Source organism: Rattus norvegicus, chromosome 8 (genome assembly GCF_021556685.1).
Source record: "Rattus norvegicus strain SHRSP/BbbUtx chromosome 8, alternate assembly SHRSP_T2T, whole genome shotgun sequence".
In the NCBI taxonomy this organism is placed as follows: domain Eukaryota; kingdom Metazoa; phylum Chordata; class Mammalia; order Rodentia; family Muridae; genus Rattus; species Rattus norvegicus.
The window spans coordinates 72,855,889-72,879,238 of NC_141541.1; the positions used below are offsets into that span (position 1 = coordinate 72,855,889).

At 49.2% G+C, this 23,350-nt stretch overlaps 1 protein-coding gene across 24 annotated transcripts in view; it reads left to right on the forward strand.

Moving 5' to 3' along the window:
- Window positions 1–23,350, forward strand: part of Megf11 (multiple EGF-like-domains 11) — a 325,831-nt gene that overhangs the window by 249,247 nt on the left and 53,234 nt on the right. For all 24 annotated transcript variants that reach the window (XM_087563863.1, NM_001430418.1, NM_001430421.1 and 21 more), the window contains 4 exon segments: window positions 1,663–1,909; window positions 3,420–3,540; window positions 11,508–11,644; window positions 17,559–17,771. In XM_087563863.1, coding sequence (XP_087419989.1) covers window positions 1,663–1,909; window positions 3,420–3,540; window positions 11,508–11,644; window positions 17,559–17,771 — 718 coding nt within the window.

Below are 23,350 nucleotides of genomic sequence, written 5' to 3' on the forward strand. Positions count from 1 at the left end.
CCTGTCTCACTGAATAAGAGGGATAGTGATTGAAGAAGATTCCTGGCATCACCTTGAGCCTCCTCGAGCATGTGTCCATACATGCACACATGCACACATGCACACATGCATATGTACACATTCCAAAATGGGAAAGAGAAAGAGTGTGCATGCAAATGGTGGATAATTCTGTCAGACTTCTCACTCCCTGGGAAGGTTTCCTGGAAAGAGAGTAAGGAATGCTACACTGCTCCCCCACCCCCCCAGTTTCTCTGTCCTTTGAGTTCGAGAGGAGCCTGCTGCTCTGCGTGGACTGGGAAACCGAAGGTGATGTCCACTCATAGTTTGGCAGCCCAGTCCAGATGTATCAAGGCACAGATGAATAAGCCAAGATGAGGGGGTAGGGATCAGAGAGGCAGTGGTCCTGTCTACTGCAGGATAGATGAAGGCTTCTGGATAGTTAACCAACCAGCTATCAGGAGAGACTTATGCGACCCTGGCAAAGTTGGTGGAGCCCCATGGTGTTCACAGGGCACACCGATCTCTGCCTTCTTGTGCCTGCTCGGCACCGGAGTGCTATTGTGTCTCTGCCAATCCTAAGGATGCTTTCCCATACCACTCGCCCAACCCTTTCCTCCAAGTGTCTAAATCCTAGAAAGCTGGGGTGCAAAGATCAGCTGACCATCTGTGTCCATAGGCAGCGGAGCCGCCCTCCCCCCAGTCTAGCTTGCCCAGTGCTGAGGTGCTCTCTGGAACAGAGGACTTTTGGTGCTGGAAGCAAGACAGATGGTCCTCTGGCAGGCAGACAAGCGAGCCATCCTTCACTGCCCACTTGCGATGAGGAGCCCTCACCTGACTGCCTTAACTGGAAGCAATCTTTCTTGCTTTCGAAATTCTAGAACAGTATTTGTGCCTGTCAGTAACTAAACTGCACTCCCACTCAAAATTCCCAGTGTTTGGGGGACATCTTATTTTTGTTGCGCCCTGAATGCACCAAGAAGGTCAAAGTAGGAGGTGACAGCAGGCTGGGTAACTTTCCTGAGGTTCTGGACCACTCTGTCCCTTTCCATGGCTTAGAATGCAGGTTTCCAGAAAGCCATCGGTCTTGAAAACATTTAATTACAGGAAGGGATCTCCTAGGCTGTCTGTCACCTCCCAAGGATACATTTCTTTTCTTTTCTTTTCTTTTCTTTTCTTTTTTTTTTTCCCCTCTGCTCTTTCTGAAGGAGCTTGGGCAGTGAGGAAATTGAATTGAAAAAGCAAGTAGGGGGCTGAAGATATTCCTGGAAGGGGGAAGGAGGGAAGGGAGAGCCAGGGGGACAGGGTCACAGAGCAAGGTGGAAGAATGGTGAGAAAAGGTCCAGCTGAGAGGATTAGCGACAGCCCAACCAAAGAGAGCTTCCCAGAGACAGAAGCAGGCAGCAAGCTGTGACCGGGTTTGCATTGGAGGAGGGGTGCCGTGGCATCGATCCAGCGTGCGGTGGGCTGGAAGGCCTTTGAGGCTATGCCTTCTTCAGCTCCTGGGAACACTTGATGGCCTGGTGGAGCCTGATAGAAGTCTCCAGATGCCAAGGATTCCATCCAGACTCCCAACAGCTTGGTCTCCAGGGGCCGAGGAGATGGTAAGGTCAAGTTGACCCTCATTCTAAGGAAAGCTCTGACCCAGCGTGTCCTTTCTTGCAGGCTGTGACAGCGAGCACTGGGGTCCCCACTGCAGCAACCGGTGTCAGTGTCAGAACGGCGCCTTGTGCAACCCTATCACCGGCGCCTGCGTATGCGCCCCCGGCTTCCGAGGCTGGCGCTGTGAGGAATTCTGCGCGCCCGGTACTCACGGCAAGGGCTGCCAGCTGCTCTGTCAGTGCCACCACGGCGCTAGCTGCGACCCGCGCACTGGCGAGTGCCTCTGCGCACCAGGCTACACCGGCGTTTAGTGAGTAGAGAGGGAGTGGCCTGGGGTGGGGCCAGGGCGAGGTCAGGACTCCTGGGGTGGGGAAAGAGGGGAAGGGGCAGAGCCAGGAGACAATGCCGGTTGCCAGGCTAAGGGCCTGGAGAGCGTGGTCTAAATGAGCCTGGCTTGTAGCTGGACAGGGCTGGGGCAACTTCTTAGCACCCTAGTGGGCAGGAAGAGCAGAATGTCCTGGTTGTGACATAAGCCCTCTGACCTCAAGTGCAGCAGTTTCTTTAAGTACCCAGGCCTTACCCACACAAGTCTCAGATCCAAGCGCAGAAGTACCCGGTCCTACTGGAGACAAGTCACATGGCTCGAAAGGTCCTTCCTACTTAGGGGACACAAGTGAGTTTGGCCTCCTCTTTAGATCTTCGTAGTGTGCCTACTTGCCCCATTCTAATTGAAACATCTGAGCTGTAGGGCTGGTATGAGCCCATCTGATGTATCATGTGCAGAGTGGCTGCTCACTTCTGTGCCCTGGGGAAGCCATACTGATAGGGATTCCCCAGGACAGTTTAATTGACATTGGCAGAGAGACTGGTGTCCTTCCAGTCTAGCTGAGGTTCTACACATTCTCTTAGATCCCAAGCAGAAGCCAAGGACACTGACCACAAGACATCCCAGATTGACAGCCTCTCCTGCCCCAGTGTCTGATCAGCTCCCAGGAAGCCATGGTCATTGGAGCGAGACTCAAGGCAATGACTCAGACCTTCCCTATGCTCCCACAGAGGTCGGTCTCCACACATGGCAGCTGGAGCTCTTCAGAGCCTAGGAAAGACGATCCTTGGGGTTTCCAGCTTCTCTCTTTGAAAACGGGCAGGTTTTCAGAGGCTGGAGAAAGGGCTCAGCAGTGTAGAGCACTGGCTACCCTTCCAGGGCTCCTGAGTTCAACTCCCAGCAACCACAGGGCAGCTCACAACCATCCTATAATAGGATCTGATGTCCTTTTCCGACATCTGTAGGTATATATGCAGAGAGAGCACTCATACACATAAAATACATAAATTTAAAAAAAATCTTTAAAAGAGAGGAGGAGAAATAGGCAAGATTTAAAAAGCCAAATCCATGGCCACATCTTAGCTCCGTTGCTCGTGCTTTTTCATCCATCTGGCGTGCCCTTCCACCCTCTCCGTGCAATCGGCTTCACCTTCAAGCCTAAGTAAACCATCTTCTTCCTCGGGAAGTCTCTTTGGCCTCCTCCCCAGAACCTTCAAGTGCTGGCCCAAGTGCCCTACAATTCAATACATTATATCTGTCTCCCCCTACTGGCGGGGATCAGAACATCCATGCTTAAGATGGTGGGGAGGGGCTTCAGACACTCAAGTCCGCAGGTGGGCTGATTGCTGACGTCATCCACACCTGTGGTGGGGGAGGAGCCTGGGCTGAGACTGTTCTCGAGACTGGGCTCACTAGGGCGTTCTGCGGCATTGGGACTGAGCACTAAGGGCGCTATTGGGAATTCTGCTGTATGACGCTGTTCCTCTCGCTGCAGCTGTGAGGAGCTGTGCCCCCCTGGGAGCCATGGAGCTCACTGTGAGCTACGCTGCCCCTGCCAGAACGGAGGCACCTGCCACCACATCACTGGCGAGTGTGCCTGTCCTCCAGGCTGGACGGTAGGTGGGCCCTCAAGGTCTAGGTGGGCACCATAAAAGGTTTTGGCACCGAAAGACTAAATTCCTCTCTCTACCCGTTTACAGTCATAAGCCATCAGGAGACACTAGCAGTGAAGAGTTCCAGGTCTAGGGTCTGTGTTTCTAAAGCCAGTTCTTAGCCTCTTTGAATCAGTGGTCTCTCACAGGCAAAGTATTTTCCTCTTGTAATTGGCAATGACTAGGGCTGCACACGTAGCTCAGTTGGTAGGATGCATGCCTAAGATGCATGGAGGCCTGGGTTTGATCCCTAACACCTCAGAAAGCCAGGCAAGGTAGCCCAAACCTATAATTCCATCATTTGGGAGATAGAGGCAGGAGGATCAAAAGTTTGAGGTTATCCTCAGCTATATAACAAATTCAAGGCTATTCTGGGCTACATGAGACGCTGTCTGAAAAAGAATGTTTTTAATTAAAAAAAAATGATTAGCTCTGGGTTTGGGTCCGGGTACCCAAAGGAGCTTCAGGTGTGACAGAGGGATTGGGAAAGAGGAGCCGCAGCAGAGTCTGCTCATCTGGATTTGTGAACTGTTACCCTACCTCACATATTCATGCTGACCCTGTGGCCTCTAGAATCTGTTATATTCCAAGTGCTCCAGGCACTTCTGCTGCAGTCTCTCCCATCACAGGTCTCTCTAGTCCAGGAACCCCTACTAAAGGAAAGAAGGCAGAGATAGCCTCGCCCATGGAGGCCTACCTTCAGGTGACCGGTCAGATGTACCACCACCACCACCACCTAACCTCCCTGACTCTGGTCTCAGCTTCCTCACATATAAAAATGGCTTGCCTTCAGTGAGCCTTGCTTGGGCTGGCTGTCATGGTAGGGGAAGTCCTCAGGTGAGACTGAGTAGCCAAGGTGCTTGGCAAACACCAAAGCCTTTTAAGCCTGCTTGATATATACCCCAAATGTCACAGCCTAATCACAGCCTGCTCTCATTGGCCACCTTTCCCTACTAGCACCTCTCTTTAGACCCAGGGTCCTGAAAGGCTGCCAGCCCTGGAGGCTGTCCCTCCCCACTGTGGACCCTGTAACATGCCCCACTTCTAGAAGAGCCTCAGCCCAGTTGCCTCCCGAGGGCCTTAGACAGGGCTGCTGAGCAGAGCAAGATATTTCAGGAGGCTTTTGACACCAGGCTCCCAAGGGCAGCCAGGAAGGACACCTGCAGGCCCACAGTGCTTCTAGACAGGGAGAGACCTTAGGAATCCAGTGTGACCAAACATGGCTACCTACTGGAGTCAATGAGGAGTCAAGAGGTCACACTGGAGCCTCTGGAATGCCATCTTTAATAAGCTCCCCTGGTGACTCTGAGGAAAGACGTGTGCGGACACAGCCTCCCTTGGATGTCATTGATCAAGAGCAAGGGGCTGCCTTCTGTGTTCCATAGAACCCTTTAGCTCCTTGGGGTGGGTGGAGAAGGAAGCCTCAACATTGGGACTCAGGCTCCTACAAGCCCATCTGAGTAAACTCTCAGTATTGACATTCTAGGTAATAGGTCCTAGAAACAAAACCAGTCCTAGCTTGTGGAGTCTAACACCATGGTCTGACCGTATATGTCATTTCTTGAGAACAGGGAAGGATAGGCCATAGGCCACAGTGTAGGTTAGGAGTGAGGTGGAGTTAGAACCTGGCTCTCAACCCCAGAACCACCCGACCCATGCTCTCAGTCTCTCTCCATCTCTCTCCCTTCTTCTCTCCCTTCCTCCCTTTCTCCTTCCTCCTTCTTTCTTCCCTCCTTCTGGTTCTCTTTTTCTCTTTCCTCTTTATCTCTCTCTCCTTCCACTCCCTCTCTTTGTTTCTTTCTTTTTCCTCTCCATCACTTTCTTTCCTTTCTCTTTCTCTTCCCTCTGTCCCTCTTCTCTCCACCCCTGTCCCCACTCCTCTGAGAGGACTGAGGGATGAGATCACCTCTCATCTGCCCACTTCCCCCCACCCCCTACCCCCCCCTACTCCCTGCTCTGACCTGCTTTTGGAAAAGTCTATCCCCAGTCAGGTTCCAGGTATCCAGTGCCCACAGGCAGGGCTCACGGAACCTCATCAGTGGGGAGGGAACCCTGAACTTGAGAGGCATCTTCTGAGATGCTCCTATGGGCTGCTGGACTTCAGGGGTGGGAGAAAGAGAAAGCTAACCCTTAGCGGTAGCTTTTTTCCTAACACACTTTTTTCAGGTGACAAGAGCCTGTCTGTAGGAAGCTTTGGTGCTGAGGACTTTGTTTTAAATTTTATGACAGACAATCACATTTCTATTTTTGACATAGCATTGAACTTGCAGATTTGCATGAATTATTAATACCCCAATGCATACCAAGTCTCAATGTAATGAAGCTTCAGCTCAGGCCTGAGGCTCCTCCAAGGGAGACCAGGGGCCAAGGAAAGGCCACTGAAGGAAATGGCCACTTGTCCTTCTCTTCCATTGCCTGACTTGTCACTGACCCCATGGGGATTCAGCTGATGGACTGGCGCTCACTACCACCACTCTGTCGGGACACAGTACAGAGAAGCTTCTGGGCGCTCTGGCCCCTCTGGTCCTCCAGGCCACTGACCCCCAAGAATGCCACAGGCCCCTCCACTTGCCTAGCTATAATGAGCCCAGTGTGGGGAGGGCCGTTCAAAGAGCCTGAGCGCTATTTCCCTGATTTTGCTGGACTCTGCTGAGACCTTGCAGAGCGAAGAGGGTAACCGCAGGTGGTAGCTTGATGACAGTGGACACTGGGGATAAGCAGGAACCAGGAAGTGCTGCTATCAGTCTCACTGGAGTTCCCAGGCCAACAGTAAGGCTGGATGGAATGGGTACATTCATTCACAAATGCTCACACATACACAGACACTCAAAGACACACGTGCAAAGGACATGGCAGGCAAGAGAAGAAATGGAGCTAGAAGCTGGGAAATGGGGTTGGTGATTGATGGTGGAGGGCCAGAAAGGCCGTTTGAATCTTAGAGGCTTTGGAGTCTCAGACACTTGGATTGGAAGGATGACTGTAGAGGCCAGTGACTGGTCACCCCCATAGCACCTTCACCAGTCACTGCTCAGTGCCCCCACAATTGGTGCCACTTTGGGACAACAGCCATTAACTTGGATGCCTGAAATGCTGGCGAGGCTGAGCTCCCACTTGGCCCCATCCTTTTGATCTTCTGTTGAGCAGGGGCTTCTTACAGTGTAGCTGCTCCTGAGAGTCCCACAGAAATATCAGGTCTGACCAGTTGGAGGACCTTCTAAACCCTATGTAGCCCAGGAGCCCACCACAGTAGAGACACACCTAACCTCCATGCCAGTCAAAGCCCCTCACACTAAGTGGCTCAGACAATAGGGATTTGTTTTCTCATGGACTTGGAGGCTGGATGTCAGGTAGCAAGGTCTTCATCAGGCAGGGCTGATGATTTCTGAGCCCGGTCCACAGCCTGGAGTCTTTGCATGACCGTCCCTCTGGGTTCTCATAGAACCCAGGACACCAGAACAAAGGTGGCACCACCCAGGGTGGGCTGAGCCCTCCTGTATCAATTACTAATAGAGATAATGAGTGCACGATAGGGCCTGGAGAGAGGGCTCAGTGGTTAAGAGCACTGACTGCTCTTCCAGAGGTCCTGAGTTCAAATCCCAGCCAAACACATGGTGGCTCACAACCATCTGGGACCCAATGCCCTCTTTTGGTTTGCAAACACACATGCAAAGTACCCATATAAATAAATAAATAAATAAATAAATAAATAAATAAATAAATAAATTTTCTTAAGAAAGAAAATATGCTACAGGCTTGTCTATAGGCTAATTTTATGAAAGCTTTTTCTCAATTGAAGAAATTTTCTCCCTTTCCCAAATGACTCTAACTTGTGTCAAGTTGACGTAAAACCAGTCAGTACACATCGTCATGTCTGACTTTTTTTTTTTTTTTTTTTTTTTTTGGTTCTTTTTTTCGGAGCTGGGGACCGAACCCAGGGCCTTGCGCTTCCTAGGTAAGCGCTCTACCACTGAGCTAAATCCCCAGCCCCCATGTCTGACTTTTTACATGGCTTCTAGGGTCAACGTTTAAATCCTCAACATTTGTATAGCAAGCACGTTACTGGTTGAACTAACCCCTCCAACTCGAGACATGTCTGTCTTTCTTGTAATGACATGAGTTAGGATGGGTAAGGGCCCCCCTACATAAGTCTTTAGCTTCATCTCTGCAAGGGCCCCGTGTCCACATACAGCCGTAGCTAGACACACTGGGAGTTGGGATTGCAGCCTGTCAGTCTCAAGGAGATAAAGTCACAGCAGGAAAGGAAGCCCCCCTCGGCCTGCCTCCTCCACAGGCCATGCCTCTAGCCAGCAGTAGGTGATCATTCCTGTAGTCCTGTACCACCTCAGCAAAGCCAGCTCCTTCAGTTGGCAGGCATTAAGCACTGCTCATTAAGACACCAGTCTGGCTTCCTTTGTCTCTTTAGTCTCAGTTATCTTTACTGCTTCCTAGAGACCAGGCTTCACCCCCAATGATGTGGGAGGGAGTGGGGGGGGGGCATAAGCATAATCTCCTGCCCAAGCTGTCTTGGATTCTTTTTCAGGGTTAGAGGATCATCAAACACCCCCAGATAGTAAGGGCAGAATTGCGCAGAAGCCAGAGACTCCTCTCGTCACTGGTGAATCCCTAAGCTCATGCATGGGTTTTGTGAGAAAGCTCTCTCACCCCCAGACTCTGTCCTCCCACCCTCTCAGCTCCCGAGCCCCTCCTCTCGGCGCCCACCTCAGTGCCTGCAGAGGGGAAATCTGAGCTGAAAGCCTCCCACTTAATTCATTACAACTCAATAACAGGATGGGGAAAGATGGCTCTGGTCTGGCAGGCTTTTCCTGACTGAACCAGCTTCTCCGGGGCCCGTGATTATTGGTGCTTAATAACTGTGTGTTGAACAAATTGATTAATTAATTGGAGGATCATCTTCATTCTCCAGAAGAGAAATGATTATCTCTGGCATGGGGCTGAAAGGGTGGCAGGAGACAAGACTAGACTCAGACGTCTGGTGAATACTTGAGATGTATACGAACTGTTTTAAAGGTGTATACCACGAGGCTAACACTGGAGGAGGGCAGAGAAAGCAGCCCTCAGTGCTAGTGCTTGCAACCCTGGCCTGTGTGGCTTTGGGTCTCTCCCTCTTTCTATCTAACACACTTTACTGCCACTTCTTAACCATTGATTTCAGCCCACAGAATGAGTCAAGGCGGTAAGATGGTTCAGTGGGTTGGGCAATTGCCCTCAAGCCTGACAACCTGAGTTCAGTCCCTGGGACCCACAGGGTAGAAAGAGAATTGACTTAAGCAAGTTGTTTTATGACTTCCACATGCACACACACACATACACATACACACACACACACACACACACACATATAAACAAACTTAGAATTTATCATAATTTACTTATTTAGCTCTACCCCCTCCCCACATACACATATACACTTGGCGATAAGTTGTTTTTCTGTTTTTGCTTGTTTGTTTGTTTAAGCTTAAGAACAGTGTTTTTTTTTCATTTTTAAAAGAAAAACTCAGGGGCAGGCAAGCTGTAACTCTTGGCAACTACCTGGCAGAGGAAGATGGGGAAGAAGAGGAGGGAGAGCCATGCCATTTGAGTTGAGCTGTCATGGAGGTCAGGCATGGGAGACAAACAGCCACATAGCAAGAGGGAGGGCTTCAGCAAAAAAGGGGAAATGCCCAAAGTACAGGCCAGCTTCCCAAAGAAAGAAAGAAGGGAAGACAGCCAAGTTATCCATGACACTTACGTTAACGTGCCTGTGCGCACCATTACTAATTTATCCAACAGCTCAACTGATGGCTGAAATTCCTCTCAATAAGGTTGGACACATCAGAAGTTCCTCCATCGTACCTCCCTCCCTGTCTCACTACTCACTCATTTATTCACTTTTTCTCTTCATTTTTGCCTTTGTGTTCTGAGGCAGTGTTGAGAACACCTTGTGCTTCTGTTGTGTGAGCTCTTTGTTTTATGCATTCACTACTGTTGTGGGATCCTTTTGTTTCTCTTTTGATGGGTCCCTAGTTCTCAGAACCCATGATTTTCTTTTCTTCTTGAGTTATCTTTCTTCCTTCCTTCTTCCCTTCTCCTTCTTCTTCTTCCTTCTCTTCCCCCTCCCCCTCCCTCCCCCCTCCTCTTCCGCCTCCTCCTCCTCTTCTTTTTCTTCTTTTGTTCTGTTTTTCAAGACAGGGTTTCTTACTCTGTAGACCAGGCCAGCTTTGAACTCACAGAGATCTGCCTGCTTCTGCCTCCCAAGTACTGGGATTAAAGGCATATGCCATCACGACCTAGACCTTTCTTTTCTTTTTCTCCTTGTTTTGTTTTGTTTTGTTTTGTTTTGTTTTGTTTTGTGTGTTTGCTAGTTTAATATGATCTCACACCCAAGTCTAACTCCCAAACTAGGTATATACTCATGGATGAGCCTCAAACTTCTAATCCTCCTGCCTCCACCTTCAAGTGTGTTCTCCTATTCCCAGTCTATATGATGCTGAGGATTGGTGTCAGGGTTTCATGCAGTCCAGACAGGCACTCTACTGAAGACTGCATCACCCACCCTGGGCATTCCTTTTAGATGAGGGGCATGGGGACACTCCAGCTAGTCACTGAAGAGTTCCTGTTCAGTACCCATGAAGGTTACTGTTTGTGACCTTGTTCAAATATGAAACCGTCTCTACCAAATCCCCCACTTACCCATTTGGTTTGGTAGCTTTAAAATTCCAGACAGAAGGTCTTTGCTTTAACTAGTTTGTTCTCTGATGCGCTAAAGACCTGGGTTTTCCCCTCAGCCACTCCCCTGGTGCTTCTAGGCAGCCAGTTGTAGACTGGAAACTATCTTTCTCCAGACTCTTAAGGAACTGCTCTACTGCCCTCTAACTCCCAGCTACGAGGTATAGCAACTTGAGTCCTGGGGTTTGCATATGACTGTTTTCCTCTTCCCAACAGCTTTGATTTAGAAACATAAAACTTTGGTGGTTGGAGTGATGGCTGGGTAGTTGAGAGCACTTGCAGGTTTTCCAGAGGACCCGCTCTCTGAGTCCATGTCAGGGAGCTCACAAGCACCTGTAACTCCAGCTCCAGGGCATCCGAAGTCCTACTCTCCTGAGGTGCCCACATGCCAGGCACACATGCATCACAGGAATAAAAAGATGGTTCTGGGGGTTTTGTTTGTTTATTTCGTTTTTGTTGTGTCTGCTTGTTTGTTTTTGAGATGGGGTTTTTCTGTGTAGCTCTCTGGCTGTCCTGGAAATCACTCTGCAAAGGAGGCTGGGTTCAAACTCACAGAGATCCCCCTGCCTCTGCCTCCTGAGTGCTGGGATTAAAGGTGAGCACCCACCACTGCCTTGTTAAAAAACTGTTTTGTTTTTTAATTCATAAAAATGTGTAATGCTGTGCCCGACAAGAGTCATATTTCTCCTCCTTCCTGTCCTTCTCTGCCCCCTTCTTCTCCCTCCTTCTGACCCTTTCTCCCTTCTTCACATCCCTCCTTCCCTTCCTCACACCATTACCTCCTTTTGGGTTCTCTGCTCTCTAGCTGGGCATAGGAAAGGCACAGGGGTGAGTGTCCATGGCTGGATGTGGGGGCTCTCCTATATCTGCTCAGCTCTCTCTCTCCACGTCCATGTGAGAGGATTAACACTACATGCTCTACCTAGCTTCCTCCAAGGTCTCCCCAGGCCTCTGGGAGGACAGGTATCAAATCTGTACCCCAGGTATCAAACCCAGCACCTGCTATGCAGCAGTTGCTAACTATGCCCTGAATAGTTGGGTGCAAGAACTCTCCTCAGCAGACCTAACCATAGCGTGAATGCCCAGCTCTCCTGATTATACTAGGAATTTGGGGTGGTCCCTGGGGCCCTAGTGGTCCTTGGAGTATATAACCTCAGCATGCTCTCCTTGGAGCTCTACCAAGCCTGTCCTCAATTCTATTTCAGGGAGCAGTGTGTGCCCAGCCCTGCCCACCAGGGACCTTTGGCCAGAACTGTAGTCAGGACTGTCCCTGCCACCATGGAGGCCAGTGTGACCATGTGACTGGACAATGCCACTGTACAGCTGGATACATGGGGGACAGGTAAGGTGGCATTAACTCTTGCCTGTGGTGTTCAGTTGTTCATACTCTTAGCAGCCTTGCGGAGGGTACCCTGCCTGGCCAGCCTTCTGGTTCTTTCCTCAGAAGGCATTCTGAATCCTACCAAGGAAATCCATCCATCAGCTTACCCTGTCTCTCCCGCACGCGCATGCCCTCCACCAGCCTCGCTGCCCTGGACTTTGAATGAAGCCAACCTGGCAGAGGGAACAGGCAACAGAGCACAGACCCAAGGAACTGCCTTCTGGACACAATTGGAAGACAGCCGTGGGGTCAGGGCACACTGTGGGAGAGGGAGAAGCAAGGCCCACGTATCTGGTGCCGTGCTGAACTGGAGGTGGAGGATCACACTTGCGTCCACACACCCAAGGCCAGGTCCCCTTCTCCCCCAACCATCCAGAGGAGTCCTGCCTCTTGCCTGGCACTGTGCAGGTGGATCTAAGTTTCACCTCTGGTCCCTGAATGTTACTGTTATTTTTCTAGACAAAGCGAGAGGAGATACTGTAAGAAGCACAGCTTAGACTAAGCACTGGGGAAACCAGGACTGTCAATCACAGGGCCTGTCTTCTGCAATGGAAGGAAGTGTGCCTGAACGCCTCTGTGCTTGAGTGACTCAGTCAGACAGCCTGGTGATCCTTCGCTATTCTGTTAGGAGCCAGCCTCCTCCTGAATCCCCCAACACCCTGAGCTTTGTCTCCAGTGAATGGACCACATCTCTGTCTACTTCCCATCCTCCATCAATAGACTCTATCCTTATGCTTGTCATAGATTCTCTCTCCAGGCCGTAGCCCTGAACTTGCCCATCAGCCAATAGAATTCAAGCGTACAGAAAAGGTCAAAGGTGCTTTGCTGCTTTGCAAATGGTGTAGTCAGCCCTGAAGCTTTGTTATGAGAATTGTCATGTGAAGACCTTTCCCCCAAAGTTCTACAATGTTTAAATGTGTAAGAAAAAGCCCAGGGTGTGGGCTCTGAGGACCTGGAATTAAGTGCTAGATCCACCTTCCCATCACATCTTCAAACCCCACGGTAAGGAAATGTTGGGGACCAGAGAAGCCCTCGCCCCCACCCCCACCCCACCCGTCTCCGTATTTCTGCCCTTATTCTGGTGTTGGAAACCAGTGTTAGCAGGATACCAGGCACCACCAGCAGAACCAGCTCTTTGACTCTCAGGCTTCACCAAGGGCGGAAATAATCCCGTGTCTCACCCCTGATCTCAGAGCAGAGAAAATCTCCAAATACACGGGCCTTCCAGATTGTTTTGTCAGCCGCCTCAGGAGGGTTTATGCAGAGCTCTGAGTGCATTTGGCTTTCCTGCCTCAACAGGCTGCCTGGTGTTTAATATTTTGTAAAATTGCCTCCATTAATTTTGTAGGTGACAGCTGCATTAGCCCACCCCAAATTATCATGAGCATATTAAAGCCAAGTGGGTATAATAATGCGGGTCTCCCCAGATCGGAGGGTTCCAGCTCAAATTAAACACGAAACGTAACTTGTAATTTAATTGAGCAATGTATCTGGTTGTTAATGGTGATATTGGACACATTAGATTGATATGTTGGGAAGGAAGGGTGTTTAAGTAGAAAGTTAATCCCTGCTGTGATTACCCTCCTGTTCCACAGGCCGATTATTAGTGTGCTTTGTGTAAAATTCATTAACAGTCTTTGCTTGATCTCTAAATAAATAAGTTGTTTAAACTGTGGCTAGGAAAAAAAAGTAAAAAGGGACTGATTATGCAAATGGATTAGGTTGTCAATATTTCATTTCTAGATTTTTTTATTTCTGGGCAGGTAGATTCAGTGCCCCCTCCTCTGGGGTACAGCCGGGTGGGACACTCTCTTCAGAGGAGCTGTCTCTCCTGCAGGGCAGGGATATTCCAATGCAAGTGAGCAGGTGTCTCCTGGTGTGAGTTTCTCTCCTGACACCAGAGAGCTCTGAGTCCTGCAGAACTCAGTGGTCTGTGGAGAAATCTGGAGGCTGAGCAGGGATTGACAGTTTAGACCATGGGTCTTTAGCTGCCCTTGGTCCTTTCCCTCTACCTCTGTTCCCTCCCTTCCCCTCCTCCTCTGAGCTCCCCCTTTCTCTCTCCTGCCTGCTACCCAATCTTCCTCCTCCAGCCCTTTGTTCTCTCCCCAGCAGGTTGGGGCAGCCCAGGTCGTTTTCACTGTTTGCCTTTGGCCACATTCCTTCTCTCACTCAGTGGCTCTGAGAGGACAGCCAGTGGGCATCTCCCTTGAGGGGTGCTCTAAAGCTATGCCCCAGTCACTCTGCTGCTCTCCGGTCACTCTCTTGCTCACCAGTCACTCAGTGTATGGAACAGTGAAGTCAGAAACAAGATCACCTGGTCTCTAGTTGCCAAGGCTAGTCCTGAATATTCTGGCTGCTCCCAATTTCCCCATACACAATGCTGCCCACCCCCAGGTCCACTGGAGTGTGGCTGTGTGTCCTCATTTAGGCCACTGGCCTCTCACCAAGACCAGGCTGTCCCTGCTCTGTCTGAAGAAGAATGAGCCTCCAAGAAGTTATGGGTATGGTCTTAATTAGGGTTCCTATTGCTGTGATACAACACCACGACCAAAAGCAACTTGGAGAGGAAAGGGTTTATTTTGCTCGTTTTCACATAATACTTCATCATTAAAAGCAGTGAGCACTGGAAATCAAGCAGAGCAGGAAGGGAGGCAGGAGCTACCACGGAGACCTTGAAGGGACGCTGCTCTCTGGCTTGTTCTTCATGGCTTGCAGAGCCTGCTTTCTTCTAGAACCAAGACTGCAAACCCAGGGGTGGCCCTATCCACAATGGGCTGGATCCTCCACATCAACCACTAATTAAGAAAATGCCCTTCAGGCTTGCCTACAGTCCGACTTTATAGAGGCATTTTCTCCATTGAGGCTCCCTCCTCTCCACTGATTCTAGCTTGTGTCAAGTTGACATAAAACTAGTCAGCACAGGGTACATTTAGAATATAAGCAAATGAGGATGTAGCTCAGTAGAGTGCTTGCCTAGCATGCATAAAGATCCGAGGTTGCACAAACCCCTCTTCACTTGAAATGCCTGGCGTGTTCCTTCCGTACCCCCAGTACCGAGTAAATAGGCTTTGATGGTTCATGCCTGTGATGCCAGCACTCAGGAGGTAGAAGTAAGAGGATCAGGAGTTCACGGTCACGCTTGAATACAAAGCATAAATCCGAGGTGGAGGGGCGAGCGAGATGACTCAGCACATGAGTGTGCCTGCCACTGGAAGCCTGAGTTCCATCCCTGCAACACCTGTAAAAGTGGAAGGGCAAAGCCATCTCCTCAGCCCACCCTCTGACCCCCACACAAGTGATAATGAAACTGCATCTAATTCCTCAAGTTCATGCTTCCATTGCATTTCTGAATTCTTTTCTTTGAGCCTTCTCATGCCTGAAACTAAGTCAAGAGGGTCATTCATGTCTGCTGTGTTTTAAGAACTGAGATCAGCAGTTTAGAAATTTATTTAAGAGTAGCAACGAATAACCATCTCCTGGCTACCTTTCTGGATGGTACTACACCTTTTTAAAATTGCGTGCATGGTAATGAGTTGCTGGCATTTTGTGTGTGTGTGTGTGTGTGTGTGTGTGTGTGTGTGTGTGTGTGTGCGCACGCACATGCTACTTTATTGGATTCTTATATCTACCCTTCCAACCCAAATTCCACCCTAATCTCTTCCCATCCCCCACACTAGGTCGGAGAGAAAGAAGTTTAGAGTCCGCCTCTTTAGATACTTCCTGCAAATTACAGCCACTGGGCGCCTTGGGGCAAGTCTAATCTTCCTCATCAGGATATGTCCGACTTCTCTTTGCTTACAACTACTTGACAAACCACAACAGGAACCAGCATCAGGGGGAACAGCAGCCTCCCCAGGCCCTCTCAGGGCTCTTACAGAGTCCCCAGAATTAACCTGTCTGCAGTGGGCAAAGATCAACAACCCCCCCTCCCCCCCAGTGCACTAGACAAATCATAATCACCGGCTGTGAAGCAGCCTCTTCTCAGCCCCTGGGATTAAAACAAAAACACATAATATAACTGGGTTCTTAAAGAAACTAAAACTCTAACTACAAAGGACCATGCACATTCGAGTGCAGTGCCAGGGGAGACTACATATGGGGGTGGGGGTGGGGTGGGGGAGCGCTGTACCTGCAGACACAGGTGGTTGTGAGCTGTCCAGTGCAGGTGCTGGGAACAGAACTCAGATCCTGCAAGTCAAGTTCAAGCTCTTCACTGCTAAAGCCTTCTCTCCAGCCCCCGGTGTTGTTTTATTTAATCTTCAAACAACCTGATGAGGGTTTCCAGCTCATTTTATGAGGAGGACGTGGTCCATCAGAAGTTTAAGTCTGATCTTTGTTTTTTATATCATTAAAGCAGAGTTAAGAACTTGATAATCCCTAACCCCATAGGCTATTTCTCTCCAGTGCACAGGTTGCCCCCCAAGGTAACCCTTTATTGCCTCAAGGTCCAGTTGCTGTGACAATGAGCTTGTGCCCCCTGAGGAATTACCCTGGGCTGCAGCAAGGGAGGTTAAAGGAGATTCAGGAAGCCAGCAGCAACAGCCAAAAGCCCCTCATCTACTGGCCTTTAAGCTAATGAAATAGAGAATACAGGGACCCCCGAGGACCTGTATGAGTTCACATAGCACCAAGTGTCAGCCCTCCACCTTGCGAGCTCACTGACTGATGGGAGAGAGGACTCCTGCCTTAAGGATCCTCAGATCTCAGAATAGCAAGTAGCCGGTCTCTGGGAGTATGCAAACTGACGAAGGAGGAAGACACGTCTACCTGAGGAAAGTTCCAACCTCAGAGAATGAGTCCTATGGCTCCACATGACAGGGGAGAGAGGCTTCTGCCTGAGACTCAGGAGAGCACATGTGAGTAAGCCCAGCAGTCAGGAGTTTGGGCTGTAGGATTGCTGTGAATTTGAGGCCAGCCCAGCTTACATAGTGAATTCTAGGACACCAAGCTGAGCTACAGAGTAAGGCTCTGTCTCAAACAAACAAACAAACAAACAAACAAAAATTCCCAGCACCACTTAAACCAGGCATGGTAGCTCTCAGGAGGTGGAAAGGAAAGATGGGAAGTTCAAGGTCACCCTTGGCTATGCAGTGAATTTGAAGCCCAGCCTGGTCTATATGCAACTCTTTAAATATAAATAAATTGGTTAGGAGCTGGAGAGATGGCTCAGTGGTTAAGAGCACTCACTGCTCTTCCAGAGGTCCTGAGTTCAAATCCCAGCAACCACATGGTGACTCACAACCATCTGTAATGGGATCTGATGTCCTCTTCTGGTGTGTCTGAAGAGAGTTACAATGTACTTATTTATATATAATTTATATATATAATATATATTATATATAATATATATTATTTATATAATATATATTATTTATATATAATAAATAAATCTTAAAAATAAATTAGTTAATTATACAATTAATTATAACAAAAACTTTCATCATGAAGTTTGAAAGAAACATTCAAGCATTTAAACCACAGCACACACATTTTATCACACTTTTTTTTAAAAAGAGGACTTCAGTTACTACACATGGCTGGTAATCACACAGGGCCACCAGGCTGGCCCCAAACCTAAAGGACATCCTGTCTCAGCCTCACTAGTGGCTAGGATTACAGGCATAAGCCACTGCATTCAGTCTTATCCTAGCTTTTTATAATGACACAGAAACAAAGTTTCACGTCCTGACAAGGATAATAGGAGCTCATCTTAGCTGCCGAGAAGACCTGGGGTGAAGTTCCCATGGGTATGGAGGAGGAGGCTGGGAGGGAGCGAACAGGCCAGGCATTCCAAGGGAGGAGGAGTCTATGCAAATAAGCAAGAAGCCCAGCAAGGGCTCCGCCCACAGCTCCATCCGGCTCTGCTCTCCCACAGGTGCCAAGAAGAATGTCCCTTTGGAACTTTCGGTTTCCGGTGCTCTCAGCGCTGTGACTGCCACAATGGAGGTCAATGTTCACCAGCCACAGGTGCCTGTGAGTGTGAACCTGGCTACAAGGGCCCTAGCTGCCAGGAACGGCTATGCCCCGAGGGCCTGCATGGCCCAGGCTGCACCTCGCCCTGTCCCTGTGACACTGAGAACACTATCAGGTATGAGTTATGGACAGGTAAGCTTGGGGCAGGGGCTAGGTGGGTTCCTGATGAAGAAAGGTTTCCCAGGCTGGGGCTCCACCTCCAGGGTGGCCAGCTAGCTGACTGGAAGGAGGAGCTGGGCCTTTGGGGCTTTGATCTGGAGAGATGGCTCAGCGGTTAAGAGCACTGACTGCTCTTCCAGAGGTCCTGAGTACAAATCCCAGCAACCACGTGGTGGCTCACAACCATCTTAATGAGATCTGATGCCCTCTTCTGGTGTGTCTGAAGACAGATCCAGTGTACTTATATACAATATAATAAATAAATCTTTAAGGAAAAAAAGTGAAAACTAATGCTACCCAGGAGGAGTCAGGACCAGATCTTAGGTCATCTGCCACCTGGTCTTCATGTTCAGCTACTTGGGCTTGACAATGGGTTATTCTCGAGCCTCACATAGAGTAAGGAACAGTCTAGTGACTGACCCACAGAAACAGGGTACTAGGACTGGATAGTTCTGGGGGCTGAGATGTTTTGGGGGTGACAGGACTCATGGTGCGGTGGTTGATGAGCTATCATGGAGGGTCCTCTTCACACTGAACATCTAAGCAGAGGCTGGAGCCATAGAAGGCCCACCTGGGACTAAAGAGGCGCTGGCCTGGTGGGAGAGCAGTAAGGACAGAGATCAGCCTCTGTGCCCAGGACAGCTTGAAAATGTGAGAACTGTAGTTAGTCTCACTCCTATATCCAGGAAGGACCAGGTCTGAGAAACAGAAGAGCAAATGGCTCAGCCTCCTCCTCTACCCCTTTCCCTTCCTTCTTACCACTCCAGCTGCCCTGCCTTCTGTTAGGAAGGGGGCTCTCACCAGAGATGCCTCACCGCCCTCTATCTGACTGCCTGTTATCTGTTATCAGGGTAGAAGGGCTGGGACATCCCTTCTCCTGGCCTGTGAATGGCCCAGGAAGACAAGCTGGCCCAGGCAGTGGATACTGAACAGATGGCCAGGCGGAGAATGCCTCTGCTCTGAGACTCCTCTTCACCTCAGTGTTTGGTTTCTCACAAGTCACCCCGGAGCCTCCTGTCACTGCAAGCAGGCATCTTGGCATTTATCAACTTAGATAAATATGGTTCCTTAGTGGCGTCTCAGGGGACTATACAGAGATGGCTTAGAGTCAAGGCAGCTGGTCTACGCATGACTTGAGTTGCCTCTGCAGGACAGGGTCAGGTTACAAGAAGGGATACCCTTAGGACCTCAGATTCTGAGTATTTGCTGAAACTAGGTACTTGCCGGCATATTTTTCTAACACAAGTCACCTCCAGTAGTGTCTCATAGCCCTGCTTGATGTCCTAATGATCAAAAATTCCATCAGCCAAACCATGACACACCATTAAGTGTGTAACACACCCAACGTCAGAAGGCTGAGAAATGTTAGGGTAGAAATATATGTACCTGGCTCTGCTGGGTTCCAGTGTATGTCCCAGTTATTGTGCATAAAAGATTACAAGAAGGGAATCCTGGGAGAGGTGGCCTTTTGCTTGAACTGAAGGGCAGGGTGAGAGATCTAAGGGTCTCAAGAATGGGAATAAGAAACCAGTTCATCTACTCCATGCTGTAAGACAGCAATGGGGACACCCCCTCCTTGCTGAAGAGCCAAGGACAGGAAGCAAAGAGGCTCCTGAGGTCCCCATTCAGGAAAATTCCCCACCACAGAGATCCACTCAAGCCCCAAATTAAAAGGCCATTGTTTCCCTCCCTTCCCCGGGCAACTGTGCGCTGCATAATTTATCTTTCTTCTGAAGGAGTCCTCCATGCATTATTAATCTGGAAGGACTCCCTCTTCTCTGTCGCTAATCTCAGCCCATCCAATATTAATGATTATTTGCTCTACCGTCTTTAACGTGTGTTATGTTTTAAGGGACTGGGAGGCAAGAGCTATCCTTAGGACCCTTGGTTGGTGCCTGCCATCCTAGCTCTGAGCAGGCTGCTTAGACTCCCAGGCACTACCTCCTTGGGGAGGGCCTCGTCCGAAGCCTGGACCCTCAAGAGCACCAGCATCCTGCCCATGACCACTGTCTCGGCCTTCAGTGACAGGCATGGCTGAATTCAACTTAAGCAGTGCCTCCCTCTAGATAGTTCTGCCCCGTTTGCCTTTTAAATATTCCCCGTTCTCCCAGCATGCCAGCCTAGTGACTGAGCCCCTGACACACGTGCTGCTCAGTCTATATCAGACACACAGGCACCTGCTTGGCCACACCGAACAGTCTTATGCTCCATAGAATCTTCAGCAGGGTCCCTGGGTCCCACCCATCAGATGGATGCCCAGCTCACCCCCAAGTTCTGACACCCAGAGAGGATTTCCGGCAGTGCCAAATGTCCAGGTAGGATAGAGAAAGCAAGATGTCTGGGGTGAGACTTATTATAGATAGCGCTTTCTCCCGGGATATAGAGAACGCAAAGACTTGCAGCTAGGGGTGGGCCTCAGGTGGGAGAACATTTGCCTGGCATGCATGAGGCCCAGCATGGTTTTTGGCACAGTCCTGTAATTTCCTCAAAGGCAGGAGGATCAGAAGTTCAAGGTCATCCTTGGCTACATGGAGGGCAGAATGGGCACCATGGGCTCTAGTATTAAAACAAGGAAAATAGGGGCTGGAGAGATGGCTCAGCAGTTAAGAGCACCGACTGCTCTTCTAGAGGTCCTGAGTTCAATTCCCAGCAACCACATGGTGGCTCACAACCATCTGTAATGGGATCTGATGTTCTCTTCTGGTGTGTCTGAAGACAGCTACAGCGTACTTATAAACATTAAATAAATAATAGATAATTATTAATGAATATAATAATATAATTTTAAAAAGCAAGGAAGGGGAAGAAGCAAGGAAGGACAGGAGGGAAGGAGAGAGAGAAGGGGAAAAGGGAGAGAGGGAAAGAAGTAGGGAGGGGGAGAGAGAAACAGAGAGACAGAGGGAGAACCTAGGATTCCGATATTAAGGCAATTAAATTGCAGGTACTGAGTGGGGGTTGGTCCCCTCCATCCTGGCCTCAGATCTACTGTTAATCTCAAAGATGGGAGGAGAAATGCAAACCATCATGGCCAAATTAACCAAAGCAACATTCTTTATTCGTGTATACAGGCGTCCTCCTCCTAAGGTGGGGTTTGAGAAGTCAGCATTGAGGGGTTGGGGATTTGGCTCAGTGGTAGAGCGCTTGCCTAGCAACCGCAAGGCCCTGGGTTCGGTCCTCAGCTCCGAAAAAAAGAAAAAAAAAAAAGGAGAAGTCAGCATTGGAGGTGAGGAAGACAAGGCTTATATAGTTCAGACATAGGGGGTTTCCAAATGGAGCGGGTGTCAGGCGAAATAGGCAGGGTTATAGGAGCAGCACATAAGCACAACATGCTAGTCAGAATGACCTCCTGAAACAGACATGGTCTCAAGGTGGGCACAACAAGGTACTCATAAAACCTTTTGAACAAAAGTAAGATTGTGAGATGGTTATAAACATGGTTTTAAAAGCAAAGACATGGCTGCCATTCCTGGAGCAGGCAGTACAGAACCATTTGTAGTTAAGGGCACAGTGGCCCATAGCCCAATCGTTGAGAAACAGATTTAATCTTAAACAGGAGTGAGCCTAGCTTGTCTTTACTAGAAGATGGCTTTTAAGTCTAACATGGAGGTAGGCTGGTACTTCGCTACCCAGCTAAGAAAGTACCCTGACATACGCCTCTCTCCTCTATGTGCCAGTCTTCCAAATGGGGGCAACGTTTCTTGTGGTCCTTGGAAGTGGAGTGGAGAGGCAGTCAGTAGAAGCCTTGCCTCATTTGTCCCTAAACTTATGTAGCACTTGAGATAAATGGTGGCTTCCTGTCTCCAGCATCCTTCTGAGGAGTCAGGACTCTAACCCCAGTCCAAGAGAGCCCTGCTCCCCAGCCTGTCCCTGCTCCTCTCCTCTGGCTGGCTGCTGCAGAGAAGTTATGGGTTGCCCTGGAAAAGAGCAGGCTGGTGAGCTTTAGTTTCCGCCACGGGCTCTGTGAAAACACAAAAGAGGCCACTCTCCTTCATAGATCATTCACCTTGAGGACAGTGTCTGGGTGTCAGCCCTCTTAAATGTTCCCTCCGAAATTAGATTGTCATAGATGAATTCCAGGAGCCACGATGGCAGATTACCTTTGAAAGATTTGATTTAGCCAGCAGATGCCACAGAGATAGAAATCTCATCAGGGCAAAAGAAAGGCAGAAAAACCCACCCCTCGAAGCTGCTGCCTGCATTGTACAGCTTTCGGTTCCTGTTAGCTAGTGATTAATCTGTGTCTCGGGAAAAGGAATAAAGGGGGAAACCGGGTAACAGAGGAATCAGCCTGTGCATCAGTGATGGGGACTCTGGTCCGAGCCTCCCCTAGCACTGCGTGAACAGCCAGGTCACCCAGGGGAAGCAAGGCCTTCGCAGGCAGAAGAATTGCCACGAGTTCAAAGACAGATGGTCTCAAAAAAGCAAAAATAGAAAAAAAAAAATCAAATCATTGTCTGCCGTCACTCTCCAGCATCTTTCTAAAGGGAAATTTAAATTAAGACGTTAGATGTCCTGTTTCTAGAAATAGAATTGTAGGGCTGGGATATAGTTTAGCCTATAGAGTTTGCCTAGAGTCTTTGTAACTGTTCTATTACTATAGAGAGACACTGTGGCCAAGGCAACTTAGAAAGCACTTTGTTGTTATTTTTTGAGACAGGGTTTCTCTGTGTAGCCTTGGCTGTCCTGGAACTCACTCTGTGTAGACCAGGCTGGTGTTAAACGCCTGCCTCTGCTGGGTTTAAAGGTGTGCTCACCCACTTATCTGTGTGACCTTGTGTAGGTTTCAAAACCTCTGGGTGCCACCTGTAAAATGGAGATTCACTCCTACTTCACAGTTTGTGGAATATAAGAAGTGTATCTGTGTGAGGTGTCTGCACTTTCATAGCCTGGCCACATATTATTTATTATTATTCAAATTGCTTCCATTTTCCACCGTTATAAATAATGCTTTCAGGAACATCTCTGTGTATAAATCTTCCTCCACAATCACGGTTATTTCCTCAGGATAGATTCTTAGAAATGGAATTACAAGGCCGAGGCATCTGCATATTTTTAGGTCTCCTGATACGTAACCCCAGATTGTTTTGAAACCTTTACCAGCGTTTGAAAAGCTCGCCCATGTTTTGATAGGGAGAAGGTGATATCCAATTGTTGTTTTGACTAGATGATTAATGAGACTAAACATTTTCTGAAGTGATTATTAGCTACTGGTACTTATTATTCCAGAATCGTCTGCTCTGGTCCACCCCCTCGTTTTCAACAAGAACACGGCAGGCCCCCCAGAAGAGAGGCTAGCTGGGCTGCTCACAATTAGTCTGTTCATTAATTCGTTCAGTTTAAGCATGCCAGGAGGTCAGCATTTCCCCTGTGCCTGGAACCCCACTGGGCCCAGAGAGGCGACAAGACAGACAAGCTCCCCCAGGGAGCTGAAACCCAGTGGGTAGACAGAAAGCAAACAAGTCAACAGACACAGAGAATAATTAAACACTGAAGGCTGGGGACATGGCTCAGCCAACAGAGTGCTGGCCTAGCATA